Raw genomic sequence first — 22,010 nt, 5'->3', positions numbered from 1 at the left:
TGCTTTCTCCTCCCCAATTTTGATAAGATCCCGAATGGCGCCAGCCTATAACCCAGCGCCTTTGATTACAATGAACCATTTATTCTGTGGCTAAACAAAATAGAAAACGTTTGGGTTTACAGGTAAGGTCTTCATATCGTATCCTTGTAGACGTTTTAAGACAATTTGAAAATGATGAAAATGTGGTAACACTTTAGTATGGGGAACGTAGTCACCATTAATTAGGTGCTTATTAGCATGCAAATTAGCAACATATCGGCTCTTAATTGGTCATTATTACGTACTCATTAATGCCTTATTCAGCATGGCCTTATTATACAACCAGTAAGCCATTAACTATGAGTTTTCCCTCTATAACCTCAGAAGTATTGCTTATTAGTAGTACCATCTCAATATGCTTTGCTTAGTATGGCCTTTATAAGGTGGTAGTACCACAAGAAGAGTTATTCTCCCTTACTAACACTTAATGAATATGGTCTGTTCTTACATAACAACACACAAAACTACAAGTGTTCATAGTGTTAAATTACTGTAAATTAAGGTTTTGTTACTTAGAATATGTTCCCCATACTAAAGTGACATCTTGATCATGACTAATTCACTAGTAATTAAGGTTTTGTTACTCAGAATATGTTCCCCATACTAAAGTGACATCTTGATCATTACTAATTCACTAGTAATTAAGGTTTTGTTACTTAGAATATGTTCCCCATACTAAAGTGACATCTTGATCATTACTAATTCACTAGTAATTAAGTTTTTTTACTTAGAATATGTTCCCCATACTAAAGTGACATCTTGATCATTACTAATTCACTAGTAATTAAGTTTTTTTACTTAGAATATGTTCCCCATACTAAAGTGACATCTTGATCATTACTAATTCACTAGTAATTAAGGTTTTGTTACTTAGAATATGTTCCCCATACTAAAGTGACATCTTGATCATTACTAATTCACTAGTAATTAAGTTTTTTTACTTAGAATATGTTCCCCATACTAAAGTGACATCTTGATCATTACTAATTCACTAGTAATTAAGGTTTTGTTACTTAGAATATGTTCCCCATACTAAAGTGACATCTTGATCATTACTAATTCACTAGTAATTAAGGTTTTGTTACTTAGAATATGTTCCCCATACTAAAGTGACATCTTGATCATTACTAATTCACTAGTAATTAAGTTTTTTTACTTAGAATATGTTCCCCATACTAAAGTGACATCTTGATCATTACTAATTCACTAGTAATTAAGGTTTTGTTACTTAGAATATGTTCCCCATACTAAAGTGTTACCGAAGATGTATACAGGTTAAGGAACATAGAAGGGGACTTTAAGGGGGACAAAACCAAAGGGGGAAAAAATCACTGGTGTTCATTTACAATTACTTATTTAAATTGGCCTACACATGCATTATTCCCTCGGTAAGATGAACTCAAAAGCTTCACATAACAATGATTTCCACTTCTATTTGAATCGTAAAGCCTTTTAAAAGCACAAGAATCGAAATACCTTTTGCACACGGAGCGGAACTATAAATAGCTGTCCACGTTTCACACCGGTAGGCAGAACGCGTTGCATCAAAACACCGTGACGAGGCCCGGTGAAGCGACACAAAGTATCGCTCTCGCTTTGTTCCGCGGAGGACATTTTCCTTTCAAAATAAAAGCCCCCCCCATTAGCGGTTTTTTTTTTCTTCTCCTGAAAACGAACGTTTTTCCTCGTTTTCTGTGCAGTTGGAAAACGCTGCTCATGGGCTGTTGAAATTAACAACACACAATAACACATTCAAATAAGGCTAACCTAAGGACTTTACTCTTGAATTTTACCAGCATTATACTCGTTACCCTCTTTTAAGATATTATATTAGAAAAGCGCTCTATAAGTTTAATTTATTATTGTTATTATTATTATTATTATTATTGTTATTATTATTATTATATTGTTATTCTCCACGGTAAATCATAATTACATTGGTATCCCGTAGTTTCCCCCCTATTTTCTCCCTAATTGTCCTCTGCCAATTACCCATCCCGCAGTTTTACATGTTTTGCTAAAGCTTTTTATTTTTTAATATTTTTATTGAACATTGTTCATGTTCATGTACAGATTCTTGAAGAAAGTTCATTATAAAACCAACATTCCATCCAAAAACACATAGGTATATCCAAAGTACCAAAGGGAACAGTATGTAAACATTTCTATACAGTACATCAGGAAGTGCATAGAGGTTGAATGTCACGTGACAAATATACGGTAATGTATTACGAAAATAAGGGTACAAACAATAATAAATTAAATACGTGACGTACACTAATTGAAAATAATAAAGCATAGTCCATCCTACAAGGGGGGATTAATAAGGATGTCAGTCTTCTGAGTCATTGGGGAAATTTTTTAACACCTCATAAACCTTCAGAGCTTTTGTATCGCTCATTAATTCTAAAGATTTCAAGTATAACCTAAATTCATTTAAAAAAACAACAAATTTGGGGGATGACTTAAAGTATCTATTCTTATGAATAAGGACTTTGGCTAAGCATTACAGCAGAGCTCATCGTTTTTGTTTTGCAGAATCCTACCAGATGTTACACTGTGTCTAGAAATCCGAGTTGGGAAGACTGGACACGTTCTCTTTTTCTCACGCGACCATTAACTTGAAAGGCACCGGAAGTTTGCCTTCCCACTTCCCCCTCGCGCTTGACAACGGCCACCGTTCAGAGCGGCGATCGGTTTTGTTTTCGTTTTCTGCCAAGGGAAAGCGGGGCTATGCTGGCCGTGTGATCCGCCTTGACGGAAGATGGCGGGACTGGAGGTGCTGTACTGCTGCGTGGCGGGCAGCCTGACGTGCGCGCAGGACGCCGCCGTGTGCCTCGTGCACTGGGAGATTATAAAGAGCGGATACAAATGTGTCGGCTCGGGGGACGAGGTGAGGCGGTGGCGTCAGATAAGCGCTGCTCATTTCAGGAGGATAATCACTCACTCACTCACTCACTCAGTCAGTCAACAGTATTGTTGTTGTTGTTGTTGTTGTTGTTGTTGTGTAGCCTGGAACATTTACGTCATTAAAATGCAAAACGGTGCGTCTGCACGGCGTGAAGGTGCCCAGGGGGGAAGGCGGGCAGGAAACGTGGCTGTGCCAAATAGGAGATCCGAACCAAGACCCGAGTCCAAATAATACTTATAACATAAAATTAAAGGCACACTGGTTCAAATATTAACAAAAGTGTCGCCTCGTGGGGGGGTGGGGCGCGTCCGGGTAGCGTTGCCCACCGATACGGGGGATCGCCGGTTCGAATCCCCGCGTTACCTCCGGCCGTGTCTGCGGGTGGGAAGCCGGATGTGGATACGTGTCCTGGTCGCTGCACTAGCGCCTCCTCTGGTCGGTCGGGGCACCTGTTCAGGGGGGGGACTGGGGGGGAATAGCGTGATCCTCCCACGTGCTGGCGAAACTCCTCACTGTCGGGTGAAAGGAAGCGGCTGGCGACTCCACATGTATGGGAGGAGGCGTGTGGTGGTCTGCAGAGGGGGTGGAGCAGAGGTGGGGACGGCTCGGAAGAGTGGGGTAATTGGCCGCATGCAACTGGGGAGAAAAAGGAAGTGTCGCCCCGCGTGTGTTGTTTCGTTACCTTGTACAAACAGCGGAGAGGAGTTTATGCTAATGAAAGCTATTTTACAGAACATTGATGGTGACAAGTGGCACGGTGGCGCAGTGGGTAGCGTGGTCACCTCACAGCGAGAAGGTTCTGGGTTCGAGCCCCGGGGTAGTCCAACCTTGGGGGTCGTCCTCTGTGTGGAGTTTGCATGTTCTCCCCAAAGTAGACGGGAGTACAAGGCGATGCGGCGTAAGGTGAGGAGAGAGGTGGTGAAGGCCAAGGAAAAGGTGGATGGTGAGTTGGATGAGAGGTTGGACACTGAGGAAGGAGAAAAGGACTTGTAGCGATTGGCTAGACAGAGGGAGCGAGCCGGGAAGGATGTGCGGCAAGTGAGGATGATGAAGTAGAAGTAGAAATGTGCTGACAAGCGAGGAGAGTGTGTTGAGAAGGTGGACGGAGTAACTTTGAGGGGCTGATGAATGAAGAAAAAGAAAGAGGGTTGGATGATGTGGGGATAGTGAATCAGGAAGTCCAGTGGATTAGCAAGGATGAAGCGAGGGCGGCTATGAAGAGGATGAAGAGTGGAAAGGTGGTTGGTCCTGATGACATACCTGTGGAGGCATGGGGGTGTTTAGGAGAGATGGCAGTGGGGTTTTTAACTAGATTGTTTAACACAAGTGGAAAATGAGAGGATGCCTGAGGAGTGGAGGAGCATGCTGGTTCCGATGTTTGCTTTGAGAATGTTGATGGAGAAGTATGGAGGAGACCAGAAGGAGGTACATTGTGTCTTTGTAGATTTAGAGAAAGCATATGACAGGGTGTCGAGAGAGGAGGTGTGGTATTGTATGAGGAAGTCGGGAGTGGCAAGGAAGTATGTAGGAGTGGTGCAGGATATGTATGAGGGCAGTGTGACAGTGGTGAGGTGTGTGGTTGGAATGACAGATGGGGTCAAGGTGGAGGTGGGATTACATCAAGGATCGGCTCTGAGCCCTTTCTTGTCTGCAGTGGTGATGGACAGGTTGACGGACGAGATCCGGCAGGAGTCCCTGTGTATTATGATGTTTGGATGACATTGTGATCTGTAGTGAGAGTAGGGTGCAGGTGGAGGAGAGCCTGGAGAGGTGGAGGTATGCACTGGAGAGAAGAGGAATACCTATGCGTGAATGAGAGGGAGGACAGTGGAGTAGTGAGGATGCAAGGAGTGGAGGTGACGAAGGTGGACGAGTTTAAATACTTGGGTTCAACTGTGCAAAGTAACAAAATGTAGAAGAGAGGTGGAGAAGAGAGTGCAGGCAGGGTGGAGTGGGTGGAGGAGAGTGTCAGGAGTGATGTGTGACAGAAGGGTACCAGCAAGAGTTAAAGGGAAGGTTTACTAGATGGTAGTGAGACCAGCTATGTTGTATGGTTTGGAGACAGTGGCACTGATGAAAAGACAGGAGGTGGAGCTGGAGGTGGCAGAGATGAAGATGATAAGATTTTCATTGGGAGTGATGAAGAAGGACAGGATTAGGAAGGAGTATATTAGAGGGACCGCTCAGGTTGGACGGTTTGGAGACAAAGCAAGAGAGGCGAGATGGAGATGGTGTGGACATGTGTGGAGGAGAGACGCTCTGCAGCTCTGATCTCTCAACACAGGACATTTAGGCCGTTATCAGGCTTTGTTGGGCTGAGCACTTGCTAGTTTCCTTCTGAGTTGTGGGAGTTCATTCAGCTGCTTGCCAACCGATGTGCCTTGCTCACTGACCTGTCTTTTCACCTGGTCTGACTGTCGCTCCATTTCGACTGCGTTGTCGAGCGTGAGACCCGCCTTCAACTGCACCATTTCTGACGGGTCTTTGTCGAGTCTCCTGATGGCTAATCTGTCACGGTAGCGTAGCGGTCTGTTCCGTTGCCTACCAACACGGGGATCGCCGGTTCGAATCCCCGTGTTACCTCCGGCTTGGTCGGGCATCCCTACAGATACAATTGGCCGTGTCTGCGGGTGGGAGGTATGTGTCCTGGTCGCTGCACTAGCGCCTCCTCTGGTCGGTCCTGGCGGCTGTTCAGGGGGGAGGGGGAACCGGGGGGAATAGCGCGCTACGTCCCCCTGGGGAAACTCCTCACTGTCAGGTGAAAAGAAGCGGCTGGTGACTCCACATGTATCAGAGGAGGCGTGTGGTGGTCTGCAGCCCTCCCCGGATTGGCAGAGGGGGTGGGGCGGTGACCGGGACGGCTCGGAAGAGCGGGGGGTAATTGGCCGGGTAAAATTGGGGGGGGGAAAGGGGGAGGGGGGGTATGACTCAATTAACAACGTTGTCATGGTTTTTATTAATGCTGCTGTCTCCATTTCTTCCACTTCCCGCTTCTCTACCGTCCCCCCCCCCCTCCCCCCTTTATCTCCCGTTCACGTCCCCTCGCCCCGATCCCCTTTCTCTGTCTCTCGTTCCCGCTCGCCGGTTTCCTCTCCTCTGCCTGCACCTCCCTTTTCCTTCACTCCCCCTCCTTCTCTCTCTCTCTGTCTCTCTCTGCTCCTTCCAAACAGCCTAGTAACAGCGACAAGAAGTCAGAGCTGCTGCCTGCAGGCTGGAACAGTAACAAGGAGCTCTACACTTTGCGTTACCGTAGCAACGACGACAATGGCCACTTCCTGCTCAAAGCCATCACCGTCGACTCCGCCTTGATTTTCAACCTAATGGTACGTGAGGTGGATGGCGCCGTAAAGACCGGCGACGCTGCGGTCCCGAGTCTGCACAGGTGCTGGTGTGGTGGAGACACTAGCACCACCACCCGTGATGGCTCTCCATTCATGAAAAGTAACGTAGTACGGGGCGTCCGGGTAGCAAGGCCGGCTATTCTGTTGCCTAGCAACACGGGGATCGCCGGTTCGAATCCCCGTGTTGCCTCCGGCTTGGTCGGGCGTCCCTACAGACACTATTGGCCGCGTCTGCGGGTGGGAAGCCGGATGTGGGTCTGTGTCCTGGTCGCTGCACTAGCGCCTCCTCTGGTCAGTCGGGGCGCCGGTTCGGGGGGGAAGGAGGGGGGAACTGGGGAGGAGTAGCGTGATCCTCCCACGTGCTACGTCCCCTGGTGAAACTCCTCACTGTCAGGTGAAAAGAAGCGGCTGGTGACTCCACATGTATGGGAGGAGGCGGGTGGTAGTCTGCAGCCCTCCCTGGATCAGAGGAGGAGGTGGAGCAGAGACCGGGACGGCTCGGGAGAGTGGGGTAATAGGCCGGATACAACTGGGGAGAAAAAAAGGGAACACAATCCGAAGAAAAGTAATGGAATACTCGTTAGTTAGGGCAGAAGTAACATTGCTGGTGAACTGCAGTGGTGTCAGGGTAGTGGATGGTGTCAGGGTAGTGGATGGTGTCAGGGTGGTGCACGGTGTGAGAGTCTGTGTCTCCCTGTGAAACTCCACTGTTTATTACTCCAGCAAAACGCCACAGAAAGCAGGACGTTTAAATATTTAGTCCTTTCAAAAGAAGAGGTTACGCTGTCCGTTTACTTTTTTGCTTGTCTGTGTGTGTGTGTGTGTGCGTGTGTGTGTGTGTGTGTGTGTGTGTGTGTGTTTGTGTGTGTTTGTGTGCTCTCAGAATATCAAAACACAGCAGGTATCAGACCTGACGGTGAATGTCAGTGATCACGTCAATGGTGACCAACTGCACTCGTTTGACAGGTAGGTGTGTCAGAGCCCCCCCCCCCAACCATGCACACACACACACACACACACACACACACACACACACACACACACGCATGCACCAATATTGGCTTAGTATTTGGTATCTATGAAAATTTCCATCCACGCATCATCCAAGCCACTTATCTTAATTGTGAGGCGGCCGTGCTAACCACTGCGCCACCGTACCGCCAATTTTTAAAAACCGTTTTTCAAAACAATCTCACTTTTTGAGAAATTGTGTTACTTAAACGCCTCAAACAAAGTTGAGGTTCGTCAGTCGCCAGTTAAGTTTGCACATACAAGGTCTATGACTTGATGTCATACTCTCACCAAACACAAGAGACACAACGCACCGTTTGAAATGTAGGCGGAATAAGATTCATTCATTCATCATCAGCCAGGGCTCCGGGGTCGGGTCCCCGATGGCGGCAAGCTAAGTAGGGCACTCCAGACCTCCCTCTCCCCAGCAGCGCCCTCCAGCTCCTCCTGGGGGATCCCAAGGTGTTCCCAGGCCAGACTGCACATGTAGTCCCCCCAGTGAGTTCTGGGTCTACCTCGGGGTCTCCTCCCAGTTGGTCGTGCCCGGTAAACCTCCAAAGGAAGGCGCCCAGGAGGCATCCTGATCAGATGCCCGAACCACCTCATCTGGCTCCTTGTGACACAAAGGAGCAGCGGCTCTATTCTGAGCTCCCTCCGGATGTCCGAGCTCCTCACCCTATCTCTAAGGCTGAGCCCAGACACCCTACGGAGGGAACTCATTTCAGCCGCTTGTATCCACCATCTCACCCTTTCGGCCACTCCCCAAAGCTCATGACCATAGGTGAGGGTTGGAACCAAGACTGGCTGGTAAATTGAGAGCTTTGCCTTCCGGCTCAGCTCCCTCTTCACCACAACGGTCCGGTACAACATCCACATTACTGCTGATGCTGCACCAACCCGCCTGTCAATCTCCCGCTCCATCCCACCCTCACTCGTGAACAAGACCCCGAGATACTTGAACTCCTTCACTTGAGGCAGCAACTCAAGATGGGGAGGAATAAGAACGTCTTCCGGTATCTGAAATAGGCAGGAAGAGTATAACGGGAGGATGCCGCCCCACCGCCAGGCAAACATTTTAAGTGCTACAACATCGTGAAAACTCAGTTACACACAAACTGTTAGACGTCACTGACCAGCAAGACCGTCAAGTTTACGTGTGAATTTTACGGCGTCCGGTTCGACTCCCTCGCCGACGCGGAGTCTTGGTGGTGGACGTTATTGAGCTCTAGAGAGGATTAGTTTAGTCAAGTTTTAAAGCATGAGTAAAGATGAAAGTATAACGCCATAGATGGATGGAGCCAGGTATTCAGCTAACACAGGAGGTTTTGGGACTGCGTGGGAGACATCGCGGGTCCTGCTCCTGCCGTTTGCTTGGTGATACATGTGGTGTGTGTCGATCAGAGGTTTCCATTGTTTTTCCGTATCAAACGAAAGTGAAATGTTCTCCTCAGTGTTTACAAGGACACGGCCGGCTTGTCGGAGAAGGTGAGGACTCAGCTGCTGCCGTCGCAGGAAAGGCCGGCGGAGAGGAGGAGCAAGAGAGAGACCCAGGAGGAAGAAGAGAGGACAAGGCAGAGAGGGGAGCACCACGACCCGCTACGCATCCCCTTCCGGCAGCCGTACGCCGGCACGCAGCCCCGCTGGTGGGTGGTGACGCGTAAAGAGCATGCTAACACACGGGCCACACATACGAAGAACATACAAAGAACATGCTAACACACAGGCCACACATACGAAGAGCATGCTAACACACAGGCCACACATACGAAGAGCATGCTAACACACAGGCCACACATACGAAGAGCATGCTAACACACAGGCCACACATACGAAGAGCATGCTAACACACGGGCCACACATACAAAGAACATGCTAACACACGGGCCACACATACGAAGAGCATGCTAACACACAGGCCACACATACGAAGAACATGCTAACATACAGGCCACACATACAAAGAACATGCTAACACACGGGCCACACATACGAAGAGCATGCTAACACACAGGCCACACATACGAAGAACATGCTAACATACAGGCCACACATACGAAGAGCATGCTAACACACAGGCCACACATACAAAGAGCATGCTAACACACGGGCCACACATACGAAGAGCATGCTAACACACAGGCCACACATACGAAGAGCATGCTAACACACAGGCCACACATACAAAGAGCATGCTAACACACGGGCCACACATACGAAGAACATGCTAACACACGGGGCCACACATACGAAGAACATACAAAGAACATGCTAACACACAGGCCACACATACGAAGAGCATGCTAACACACAGGCCACACATACGAAGAACATACAAAGAACATGCTAACATACAGGCCACACATACAAAGAACATGCTAACATACATACAGGCCTCACCAGGGCGTCCGAGTAGCGTAGCGGGCTATTCCGTTGCCTACCAACATGGGAATCTCCAGTTCGAATCCCCATGTTACCTCCGGCTTGGTCGGGCGTCCCTACAGACACAAATGGCCATGTCTGCGGGTGGAAACCTGGATATGGGTGTGTGTCCTGGTCGCTGCACTAGCGCCCCCTCTGGTTGATTGGGGCACCCTTTTGGGGGGGAGGAGGAACTGGGGGGGATAGCGTGATCCTCCCACGCGCTACGTCCCCCTGGTGAAACTCCTCACTGTCAGGTGAAAAGAAGCAGCTGGCGACTCCACATGTACGGGAGGAGGCATGTGGTAGTCTGCAGCCCTCCCCGGATCGGCAGAGGGGGCGGAGCAGAGACCGGGACGGCTCGGAGAGCGGGGTGATTGGACAGGAATAATTGTGGGGGAAGGGAAAAATAAAAAATCAGAATCAGGGGTCCACGGTGGTGTAGCGGTCTAAGCATCGGCTTTGTGTCGATGCAGTTGCCCACTGGGGACCGGGGGTTCGCACCCCGGTCTCGTCAGATCCGACTATGGCCGGACTCGACGAAGCAGCAATAATTGGCAGCGCTGTCTTCGGGAGGGGGGCGGAGTCGGCTTGTGTTCGCCACATGAATGCGTCTCTGGTTGTGGGGGAAAAAGCAGTGGTTCGGCCCGGAGTCGCCTTGTCGCGAAAGTGGCGAGGCGACTCCTTCGAGACTGCCAGCCGGAGAGACGCTGTTGGTGAACACATGCAGTATGAGGGTGGTGTTGGAACTAAAAATAGGGGTCGACTGGCCACTAAATTGGGAGAAAAAGGGAAAAATCAGAAATAAATTGAGAAAATAAATTGAGATCTATTACAGACACTCGCGCTCTAATAGCTAAAAACTAACAAGATACAAGATAAGAAAATAGAAACAGAAATAAAAGATAAATAAGAAATAGAAATAAGAACAAAATATATCAACAAGCGTGGTGCACATAACACCGTATCTATACTGCACTACCGCAGCACACAACAAGCGGCACAAACAAAACTGGACAGGGCCGGTCCAGGGACCGTTAACTCCGAGTGTCTGACAGGCTTGAGTGTGAGGGAGGAGGTGTAAAGTTTGATGGCCACAGGCAGGAATGTGACCTCCTGTGGTGCTTTTCAGCAGAATGAGTCCATTACTAAAAGTAATGAGTCTATTACTACAAGTAAAATTTTTTTTTTTAAAAGCGGCTGTTGATTCCACATGTATGTAAGAACGCATGTGGAGTCTGCGACCGCCGTAGGGGTCACGCATCAGGGGGACCGCCGGAAAACAAGGAACGTGGAGGTTTCAAATCAGAACGAAAAGGGGAGAAAGTTAAAAATGATACAGGCCTGCACACAGAGGACATGGTGACATACAGGGAAAACGGTCAGGAACATAGACTACAGGAACATTCTGGAATCATTCATACCTCCCTCTCTCTCGATTATGACGTCAGGTCAAACCGGAGGTCCGGGTCTGAATGTCAGACACACCCACCAGAGACCACGCCTGACGTGTAGGTACGAGAACAACCAGGATTTCACTCCTACCTAAAACGACCACAGGCGGTCAAAATGGCGGCCGTTTTGAAACTCTATATTCTGTCAAGATAAACACCCAACTGAGATATTGATGCATTACATACGTTAGTGTGTCTGTTGTGAAACTAACTGACTCCAAAATTAACATTTTAACAACTACAATACTGTTTTTAAACAGTTTAAACTTCAGAGAGACGTGGTCGAACTGGAACATCAAAATTGAAAAAGTGAAAATACGACCTGGAGATCGAAGCAGGAAACACGTGTTGCTAATCTAACGAATGTATCATCATCATCATCATCATCATCAGTTCCGTAACCCATGGAGATGGTCGGAGCACAGCTGATGCCTCAACAGGTTGGGTCACCATTGTGTGTCAGTAGGGGGAGTGCCTGGTGGTCCCCAGCTCCTCTCCAGGTATGGGTGGCTGTTGGGTCATCTCATCCGCCCTTTGAGCGGTTTCGTTCTTAGTCCTGCTGGGTGTCCACACACCCTCCTCACAACAACCCAAGGCTTGAAGTGGGGGGGGGGGCGGTGCCGGTATAGTCGCCAACGACCCGGCGGTTGCACTTTAACGTCGTACCTGGGACGTAACAAGGCCTATAAAACATGAAATGTAAAAAAAGAACTGAAAATGAATATTGAGACTGTCCCAAACACCGACCGGGACCTAAACACTACCAGAACGACTGTGGGCGGACATGATGCGCACAACCACGCGCAAATTAACAAGGTGTATTTTGATGGCTCATAGTCTTTTTAGGTAGGTCTTAACTTTTTATTGTGCAGTTGATCTAAAACTCATTTTAACGCAAATATATGCAATTTTAGGAGCATTCGGGGAGGCGGCAGGTCTGTATCTTTTCCCCCCCCCACAAAGTTATTAAACTTTGAAAATCCAAAGCGGTCAGAATGACGGCCTTGTTCGTCCTAGTTTTTAAAAACTTCAGTCTGTGTGATTAAAATCATAAGAACTGATCACGTTTAATTCTGCTCGGCTGCTCTCGGTATCGGACTCAGTTCAGTAGTGCTGTGTTACCGAGACCTGGTCCCCGCCTGGTCACATGGACACGGGGGCCGACAAATCTGCTGTTGTTTCACCCTGCGTGGGGATCTTTGTGGTTTCGTGGCTCTCTCAGTGTATTTTTTTTGGAGTGGGGTAATTGGCCAATTACTTGGCTAATTACCCCACTCTCCCGAGCCGTCCCGGTCGCTGCTCCACCCCCTCTGCCGATCCGGGGAGGGCTGCAGACTACCACGTCTCCTCCGACACATGTGGGGTCGCCAGCCGCTTCTTTTCACCTGACAGTGAGGAGTTTCGCCAGGGGGACGTAGCGCGTGGGAGGACCACGCTGTTCCCCCCAGTTCCCCCTCCGCCCTCTAACAGGCGCCCCGACCGACCAGAGGAGGCGCTAGTGCAGCGACCAGGACACAGAATAGACAATGGAACGGACCACTGTGCTACCCGGATGGCCCGTTACTTACATGCATGCCTGAGGTAGAGGGACACGACAGAGCGTACCAGTACAATGTACAGTACAATGTACAGTACAATGTACAGTACAGCATCTACCACATGGTTGGATTTATTCGGCAGTTTTAAGTGTTCGTTTGAATGACAGCCTGCGGAAAGAAACTGTTTTTATATCTGGTTGTTTTGGGGTACAGTGCTCTGTAGCGCCTACCGGAGGGGAGGGGTTGGAACAGGTTGTGACCAGGGTGTGATGGGTCTGCAGTGATGTCGCCTGCCCGTTTCCTGACTCTGGAGGTGTACAAGTCCTGAATGGAGGGCAGGTTGGCACCATGGTTTTCTCTGCAGACCTGACTGTCCGTTGTAGTCTGTCCCCGTCCTGTTCGGTGGCCGATCCAAACCAGACAGTGGGTACGTTTACACGATGTTAGAAGAAGTGGGTTTATTGTGTTAGCCCGACTAAAACTGGACTTTTACAACACATGTAAACGTGTTAGTCCGACTGAAGTCGTACCAAATCGACTTTCGGGAAGTGGGACTAACACACCTAGACGACGCGGTTGGGGATGGATTGACTCTGGCATGTGTACGCTTCAGTCGGCCCCCAACTGGCCTAGGCGTTCTGGGCATGACCCATAGTTCGCGCGGCGGTCTTTCACCCGGAAATCGAACAGCGTGGTATCGAGCGAGAACCACGCGTTCCTGGACAGACGAGGAGACAACCTTCATGTTGCGTCAGCTGAAGGAGGTGAACATCCTAACGTACATGGATGGAAGGAGAACCTGCTTGCTGCTTGCTAGCTTGTTGGTCGCTTGTTTGGTATGTGAGGCAACAGGTCAACCGGAAGAAGGTCCAATAGCGACCAGCTGAAAGGGGGGCATATCGCCACCTACCGTACCGGGGTCGGACCTACTGCCGCCAATAAATGGATTCTCCCCCGGTTCTTGTCTACTGGGACAACGACAGTAGTCCGGTCACGCGGCCTAGGCGAGCTGTAACCGTAGCTCGCCTTCCCTGTGCATGTAAACGCAGTGAGTGAACTGCCGAGTAGAACCCAATCAGCAGTTGCCGAGGCAGGCAGAACTTCCCGAGCTGGCGGAGGAAGGACATCCTCTGCTGGACCCTCTTGACGATTGTGTCCGTGTTGGGTTTCCACCTTAGGTCCCGGGAGATCGAGGAACCCGGGAATCTGTAGGTTTTCACCACGCACACCTGAAACCCGTCGGTTTGGTTCTGTAGCGGCCCGATTTGGGAGAGGCTGGTTGGCCTCCAGGGACAGCGGTTGAAATGAGTGACGATGGGGCTTTGGCGTGGCGCGGACCGGTCTCTTTAAGGACCCACCTCGGAGTCTTTTCTGTCCCGCGGGATCAAGAGCAGGGAAACAAGGAAGAACATGACTTACAAATGGGCTTGTGTGTATTACCTAATAACACACACACACACACACTTAACACACACGTGTATTTCTGAGAGTGTGTGTAGTCATGCATATTCGAAGCAGATGTGTAGACATGCTGAGTGTGTGTCATCCAGTGTGTCTAGACGGAGCTGTTCAACATCCACACAGCAAGGACTTGGTGTGTGTCTGTTGTGTGTCTGTTGGCCACCACTGCTGTATCCTCTGATCTTATATAGGATTTACAAGATAGAGAGAGATGAGCATTAGGGTGTGTGTGTGTGTGTGTGAGGGAGGTGGCAGGGATTCATAACAGAGTCTATCAGTATCCTCTCTCCCGCTCTCCTTCTCTTTCCAAGATCCATACCTCTCGTCTCCTCTCATCTCCTCTCCTCGCCTCTCGTCTCCGCTCCTCTTCTTCTCTCTCGTCCTGCCCTGTCCCTCCTCCTCTTCTCTTCTCTCTCATCCTCTCCTCCCCTCTCTTCTCCTCCTCTTCTCTTCTCTCTCGTCCTCTCCGTTCCTCTCCACTCCTGTCCTCCTCTTCTCTCTCCTCTCCTCTCTCCTCTCCTCTCAGCTGTGACCCTATCAGAGGAGAAAGGTGATGTCAGCACTTTATCGACCTCGCTGCTGTCACTGCCTCATCCCCCGGGAAGGAAGGAGGGTAGAGAAAGAGAGAAAGAGAGGAAAGGATAGAGGAGGAGGGTGGAGAAAGAGAGGAAAGGATCGAGAAGGAGGGTAGAGAAAGAGGAAAGGATAGAGGAGGAGGGTGGAGAAAGAGAGGAAAGGATAGAGGAGGAGGGTAGAGAAAGAGAGGAAAGGATAGAGGAGGAGGCTAGAGAAAGAGGAAAGGATAGAGGAGGAGGGTAGAGAAAGAGGAAAGGATAGAGGAGGAGGGTAGAGAAAGAGGAAAGGATAGAGGAGGAGGGTAGAGAAAGAGGAAAGGATAGAGGAGGAGGGTAGAGAAAGAGAGGAAAGGATAGAGGAGGAGGGTGGAGAAAGAGAGGAAAGGATAGAGGAGGAGGGTAGAGAAAGAAAGAGGAAAGAGAGGAGGAGGGTGGAGAAAGAGAGGAAAGGATAGAGGAGGAGGGTCGAGAAAGACAGGAAAGGATAGAGGAGGGGGGTAGAGAAAGAGAGGAAAGGATAGAGGAGGAGGGTAGAGAAAGAGGAAAGGATAGAGAAGGAGGGTAGAGAAAGACAGGAAAGGATAGAGGAGGGGGGTAGAGAAAGAGAGGAAAGGATAGAGAAGGAGGGTAGAGAAAGAGGAAAGGATAGAGGAGGAGGGTGGAGAAAGAGAGGAAAGGATAGAGGAGGAGGGTAGAGAAAGAGAGGAAAGGATAGAGGAGGAGGCTAGAGAAAGAGAGGAAAGGATAGAGGAGGAGGGTAGAGAAAGAGAGGAAAGGATAGAGGAGGAGGGTGGAGAAAGAGAGGAAAGGATAGAGGAGGAGGGTAGAGAAAGAGGAAAGGATAGAGGAGGAGGGTGGAGAAAGAGAGGAAAGGATAGAGGAGGAGGGTGGAGAAAGAGAGGAAAGGATAGAGGAGGAGGGTGGAGAAAGAGAGGAAAGGATAGAGGAGGAGGGTGGAGAAAGAGGAAAGGATAGAAGAGGAGGGTAGAGAAAGAGGAAAGGATAGAGGAGGAGGCTAGAGAAAGACAGGAAAGGATAGAGGAGGAGGGTGGAGAAAGAGAGGAAAGGATAGAGGAGGAGGCTAGAGAAAGAGGAAAGGATAGAGGAGGAGGCTAGAGAAAGAGAGGAAAGGATAGAGGAGGAGGCTAGAGAAAGAGACAGACAGACAGACAGACAGACAGGCAACCTAATCTGCAGATTGTGTGGGACTTTTACAAGTCGTGTTCATTTGTGACCACGTGGCGGAGTCGGTAATTCTGGAAACGTTGGATCGGGAGTTTGTTGACTCGGGACCGAGTAATATTTACAGAAACGTTACCAAACAGTTTGAATAAAAGCTGCAAGATTGATGCTTCCCTTTAACTGGGGACGGTTTGAGAGAGGCAGTCAGGGGGAGGGCAGCCCGACATGCTGCTGGCAGACGTTTGGCTTGTATGAAGCCAGAGATTATCTTGTAAAGCGGTGAAAGTAAAGAACGCGTGTCTGGAAATGGACCGACCCAGAAACAGAAGAGCTTGGTTCAGTCCGATAGTCAGCTCTGTTGTACAGCTGTATGGAACCTCGAGAGGGCAAAGATTATAAACAAAGTTTGGATTTTTCCCCCCACCTTTTTCGCCCCAATTGTATCCAGCCAATTACCCCACTCTTCCGAGCCGTCCCGGTCTCTGCTCCACCCCCTCTGCCGATCCGGGGAGGGCTGCAGACTACCACATGCCTCCTCCCATACATGTGGAGTCACCAGCCGCTTCCTTTCACCTGACAGTGAGGAGTTTCACCAGGGGGACGTAGCACGTGGGAGGATCACGCTATTCCCCCCAGTTCCCCCCTGAACAGGTGCCCTGGCCGACCAGAGGAGGCGCTAGTGCAGCAACCAGGACAAATACCCACATCCGGCTTCCCACCCGCAGACACGGCCAATTGCGTCCGTAGGGACGCCCGACCAAGCCGGAGGTAACACGGGGATTCGAACCGGCGATCCCCGTGTTGGTAGACAACGGGATAGCGCACCACGCCACCCGGATGCCCAGAGACGCTGTAGTTTGTAAAATAAATGACAGAAGATTTGTGTCCATGTGTTAAAATGGAAAACCACCAGCGGTGTCTTAGAAGTCGTTGCAGATGTAGAGGGAGAGGTGGAGGAGGGGTGGAAGGAGCAGGAACGAGAGACGTGTGAGGGAAGTATGGCTGATATGAAGTGAGGATGGTTTGGAGACGAGGAGAGGTGACACACTGTCACATGTGAAGGGTTCACTTCAGTTTTGAATCAGTTTATTGTTGCAAGTCCATCAAAAACTAATTGCTGCCTGCCGGTGTGATTAAGCGAGAATAACGACCAGCCCGTTAAAACCGGCGGTGCTGCACGATGGGCTGACAGGCTGGTTGACTCGTAGGCAGGTTGCCAGGCCGACAGACGTTGTAACATAAATGACACGGGTTGAATGTAGATTAGCTCAAACATTAATTATCCCCATGGGAAATATCAGGCTGCTGGAACATTAAACCATGGGGAGTCATCCAGCAAACAGTCCTGCGGAGCCGCCACTTCTGTGTAAGCTGTGTACAACCACCACCGAGCGATCCCTCATGACTAGCGGTGTCACAATATTCAGAGTTTTACAAGACCGGTGATATTCTAAACACCAAGTGGGAGTATCCATTAAAATAGCACATTGCATACAACTAAAACATGCAGGCCTCACAGTGTTAACATCTATCCTGTATTACTGCCATATACAGTGGTAACCATGGTAACATCTATCCTGTATTACTGCCATATACAGTGGTAACCATGGTAACATCTATCCTGTATTACTGCCATATACAGTGGTATCCATGGTAACATCTGTCCTGTATTACTGCCATATACAGTGGTATCCATGGTAACATCTATCCTGTATTACTGCCATATACAGTGGTAACCATGGTAACATCTATCCTGTATTACTGCCATATACAGTGGTATCCATGGTAACATATCCTGTAGTACTGCCATATACAGTGGTAACCATGGTAACATCTATCCTGTATTACTGCCATATACAGTGGTAACCATGGTAACATCTATCCTGTATTATTGCCATATATAGTGGTATCCATGGTAACATATCCTGTAGTACTACCATATACAGTGGTAACCATGGTAACATCTATCCTGTATTACTGCTGTTTACAGTGGTCACCATGGTAACATCTATCCTGTATTACTGCCATATACAGTGGTCACCATGGTAACATCTATCCTGTATTACTGCCATATACAGTGGTAACCATGGTAACATATCCTGTAGTACTGCCATATACAGTGGTAACCATGGTAACATCTATCCTGTATTACTGCCATATACAGTGATAACCATGGTAACATCTATCCTGTATTACTGCCATATACAGTGGTAACCATGGTAACATCTATCCTGTATTACTGCCATATACAGTGGTAACCATGGTAACATCTATCCTGTATTACTGCCATATACAGTGGTAACCATGGTAACATCTATCCTGTATTACTGCCATATACAGTGGTAACCATGGTAACATCTATCCTGTATTAGAACTATATACAGTGGTCACCATGGTAACATCTATCCTGTATTACTGCTGTTTACAGTGGTCACCATGGTAACATCTATCCTGTATTACTGCTGTTTACAGTGGTCACCATGGTAACATCTATCCTGTATTACTGCTGTTTACAGTGGTCACCATGGTAACATCTATCCTGTATTACTGCTGTTTGCAATGCAGCAGGTGATCAACCATGTTAACCCTGAAAAATGTGCAGCGTTTAATGTGTGTGTGTGTGTGTGTGTGTGTGTGTGTGTGTGTGTGTGTGTGTGTGTGTGTGTGTGTTTCAGGCCCGACCCAATGGGTCCTCCATTTGCAGCTGGTGGAGCAGATCTGGATCCCTTTGGGTGAGTCTCTCTCCTTTTGTTATATCCCCCCTCCACCCACATTTACTGTGTATTTATTTCCTATTCTCTCTCTCTCAGGTCTCGTGGTGGTGGGGGAATGATCGTTGACCCTCTGAGGTCGGGGTATCCACGGTCTGGTTTCGACCCATCCAGTGGGATCCCCGACATTCTGCCTCCTGGAGCGGTTCCACCAGGAGCCCGCTTTGACCCATTTGGCCCTGTAGGACGCCACAGACCAGGGTGAGACACACACACACGCACACACACACAGTGGGATGACGTTTTAATTACTTTAAGGAAATCACTCTGATAATAAAAACACAATTTTTAAAAATAATTGGCATATAAGTGTATAAAACCAAAGAGGAGTGGGTGTGTTTGTGAAGATGTACTGTGCAAGGGGACTGGACAGACCTTGACATGCTTCAGCTCTAGATGCATACCTCCAAAATGTATGCAGAAAAATTCTCCCTCTCACCCATTTTTCGGGTGGGTGGTGTGTCCTCCTCAAGCTCGGGTCCTCTGCCAGAGGCCTGGGAGTTTGAGGGTTCTGCGCAGTATCTTAGCTGTTCCTAGGACCGCACTCTTCTGGGCAGAGACCTCAGATGTTGTTCCTGGTATTGCTGGAGCCAGTCTCGCAGTTTGGGGGTCACAGCCCCTAGAGCTCCCATTACCACTGGGACTACTGCGGCAGCAGATCCTTCAAGTTCTGTAAGTTGTGAGGCGGAGCTGCCATGGATCGAACTTGTCAGTCCAGCACATCCCACAGATGCTCAATCGGATTGAGATCTGGAGAATTTGGAGGCCAGGGCAACACCTCGAACAGGTCAAGTCGCTTCGGACGATATGTGGTCACACTTTTGATAACGTTAGATGTTTGGTTCTGTAGATTATCAGGTACTTTGCTGCACATTTCACCACCAACAGGGGCAGGAATGATATTAGATTATTGTGATTCACACATTTAGGAGAGGAGAGCTTGGGGGCATTACAGCAGGGTAGGGAGATGGTCTCAGTGTTATAGACCAAGCTGTCAGTCTGATAATCTACACTATGAGAAATTCCCTGACTAGACATATTAAACTAAACCACTTGACTCCACATCCGCACTAGATTTAAACCTAGCAGGCTCTCTAATCACCTGCACCCCGCTGAATGATAAGTCCCTAGTGTCAAACTAGACGTAGACAGCGATTTGTATTGCTTGACAAAAGAGTGGCGCCGTCCCTGGTAGGGTGAAAGCCGTCCACTTTCAGCAGATAAGGGCGGCCCCAGAAAGCAGGCCCGTTGTCAACAAAGCCGAATCCCCGCTCATTACAGTAACGAGCCAGCCAGCGGTTCATTGAGGTGAGCCTGCTGTACATCTCATCATTACCCCTCACAGGTAAGGGACCAGGGACCATTAATCGATGCCGACACATCTTTCTGGCCAGTTCAAGCGTCCCGACTAGGCTGGCTTTTGTGATCTATTGGTGCCGACGTGAATAACGATGTTGCTGAAAGTAGTGGTGCAGTGCCTGGGTTCCCTGACTCCCTCCGTGATGCCAGCACCCTAAGATTATCCTGTATGTCGGAGACTAAACAGTGAGCCAAGGCTGGCGAAGCTAATCTGATATTGTGGGTAATGGAGTCTCCTATCTCTAGCATTCCTCAAGTTCCTCAAACCATTCCTGAACAATGTGTGCAGGGTGGCAGGGCGCATTATCCTGCTCGAAGAGGCCACTGCCCTCAGGGAATACCAGTGCATCGATGTTTAGGTAGGCGGTACGTGTCAAATTGACGTCCACATGAATGCCCGGACCTAGGGTTTCCCAGCAGAACATTGCCCAGAGCATCACACTCCCTCCACCGGCTTGTTATCTTCCCACAGTTCATCCTGGTGCCGTTCCTTCCCTAGGTAAATGGGGCACACGTACACAGCCATCCACTTGATCTGAATAAATGGGAGTCATTGGACCAGGTGATGTTCTTCTGCTGCTTCAAGGTCTAGTTCCAGCATTCACGTGCCCATTGTAGGTGGTTTCAGTGGGGGCCACCATGGGCACTCTGACCGGTCTGTGGCTACGCAGCCCCATACGTAGCAGGGTGCGATGCACTGTGTTGTGACACAGTCCTTCTGTAACAAGCATTAAAATTTTCGGTGACTCGTGGCACAGTAGACCTTCTGTCAGTTCAGACCAGACGGGATAGCCTTCATTGCCCTCACGTATCAATGAGCCTTGGGCTGGTTTGTGGTTTGTCCTTCCTCCCCCCACCGTCGGTAGGTACTTACCACTGCTGACTGGGAGCACCCCACAAGCCTTGCCGTTTCAGAGATGCTCTGACCCGGTCATCCGGCGATAACAACTTGGCCCTTGTCAAAGTCACTCAGGTCTTAACTCCTGCCCATTTCTCCTGCACCCAACATGGCGACTACGAGAACTGATGTTCACTTACCATCTAGTATACCCAGACCTTGACATGTGTCCTTGTTTGGAGATGATCAGTGTTATTCGATTCACCTTTGAGTGGTCATAATGTTTATATTTTTGCTTCGCAGGCCGGACCCAGATCACCTGCCACCTCCAGGCTACGACGACATGTTCATGTAGAACTCTTCAACATTTCCTGGTTCTTACTTCCTGCCCTCTGCCAACTCAGCTACCAACTCTCCAGCCCCCCAGTCAATAGGAGCTGGAGGGCGGGCTTCATTACCACCTTCCTGATGGGGGTCTTCTACTAAACACAGGGCTGAGTTCGGTTCCCCTTTGTGGCTGAATGTGTGTTGTTCTCTCCACTTGCTAATCATTCCTTTCAAGCTCATAGATGGTGTCCAAAAAACACCTTAAACCTCCCGTGTGAATTTTGGTTTGATTCCATTCGTTTGCAGTGAAGAATCTAAAATAACATTTCACACACACGCACACTGGTTTTCGTGGTGTTCCTCTGCGTTTATTTAGGTAGTGCTTTCCCCCCTCGCCTGGAAGGAGGACACACTGGAGTAGAGAAGCTAGTCCATGTCCATCCTAGATAATCGGTGTGTACTTGTGTATGAATAAAATGTGCTTGGTGTAAAATGTGTGTTTAAATAAAGACGGGAAAAACGCAGACCTCGGCCAGACTCGTTGGTGCATTCTGCTGGAAAACGGCAACTGTTGTGTTACTTGTCCCGTCTCCGTCTTCTGACCACCTTCGCTCGCCGGAAGTTGCAGGGGAACCGAATGTATTTGGGATCCAGGGCGGAAGTTCGCCGGCGCTGTCCGTCACGGCCTGGTGCTAGCTAGCTAGCTAAACTCCGGAGCACCACCCAACACGGCTCAATAGTTCACTTCGTCTGAAAATGGCGACGACACCGTCTTCTCTCTTCGG

General features: G+C 49.1%; 1 protein-coding gene across 1 annotated transcript; it reads left to right on the top strand.

The window, feature by feature from the left end:
• The first annotated feature begins 60 nt into the window (after positions 1 to 60).
• Positions 61 to 21,752, top strand: psmf1 (proteasome inhibitor subunit 1). Its single transcript, XM_056274342.1, has 8 exons — positions 61 to 122; positions 2,578 to 2,932; positions 6,121 to 6,273; positions 7,175 to 7,257; positions 8,754 to 8,945; positions 18,606 to 18,662; positions 18,741 to 18,902; positions 21,202 to 21,752. The coding sequence occupies exons 2-8, from the start codon at positions 2,804 to 2,806 to the stop codon at positions 21,251 to 21,253; spliced, it is 828 nt and encodes a 275-aa protein (XP_056130317.1). The 5' UTR covers positions 61 to 122; positions 2,578 to 2,803; the 3' UTR covers positions 21,254 to 21,752.
• The last annotated feature ends 258 nt before the right edge of the window (positions 21,753 to 22,010 follow it).

This window comes from Lampris incognitus, chromosome 2 (assembly GCF_029633865.1).
Source record: "Lampris incognitus isolate fLamInc1 chromosome 2, fLamInc1.hap2, whole genome shotgun sequence".
Taxonomy (NCBI): domain Eukaryota; kingdom Metazoa; phylum Chordata; class Actinopteri; order Lampriformes; family Lampridae; genus Lampris; species Lampris incognitus.
The sequence above is the reverse complement of the archived record's forward strand: the minus strand, read 5'-3'. Positions and strand labels throughout refer to the sequence as shown.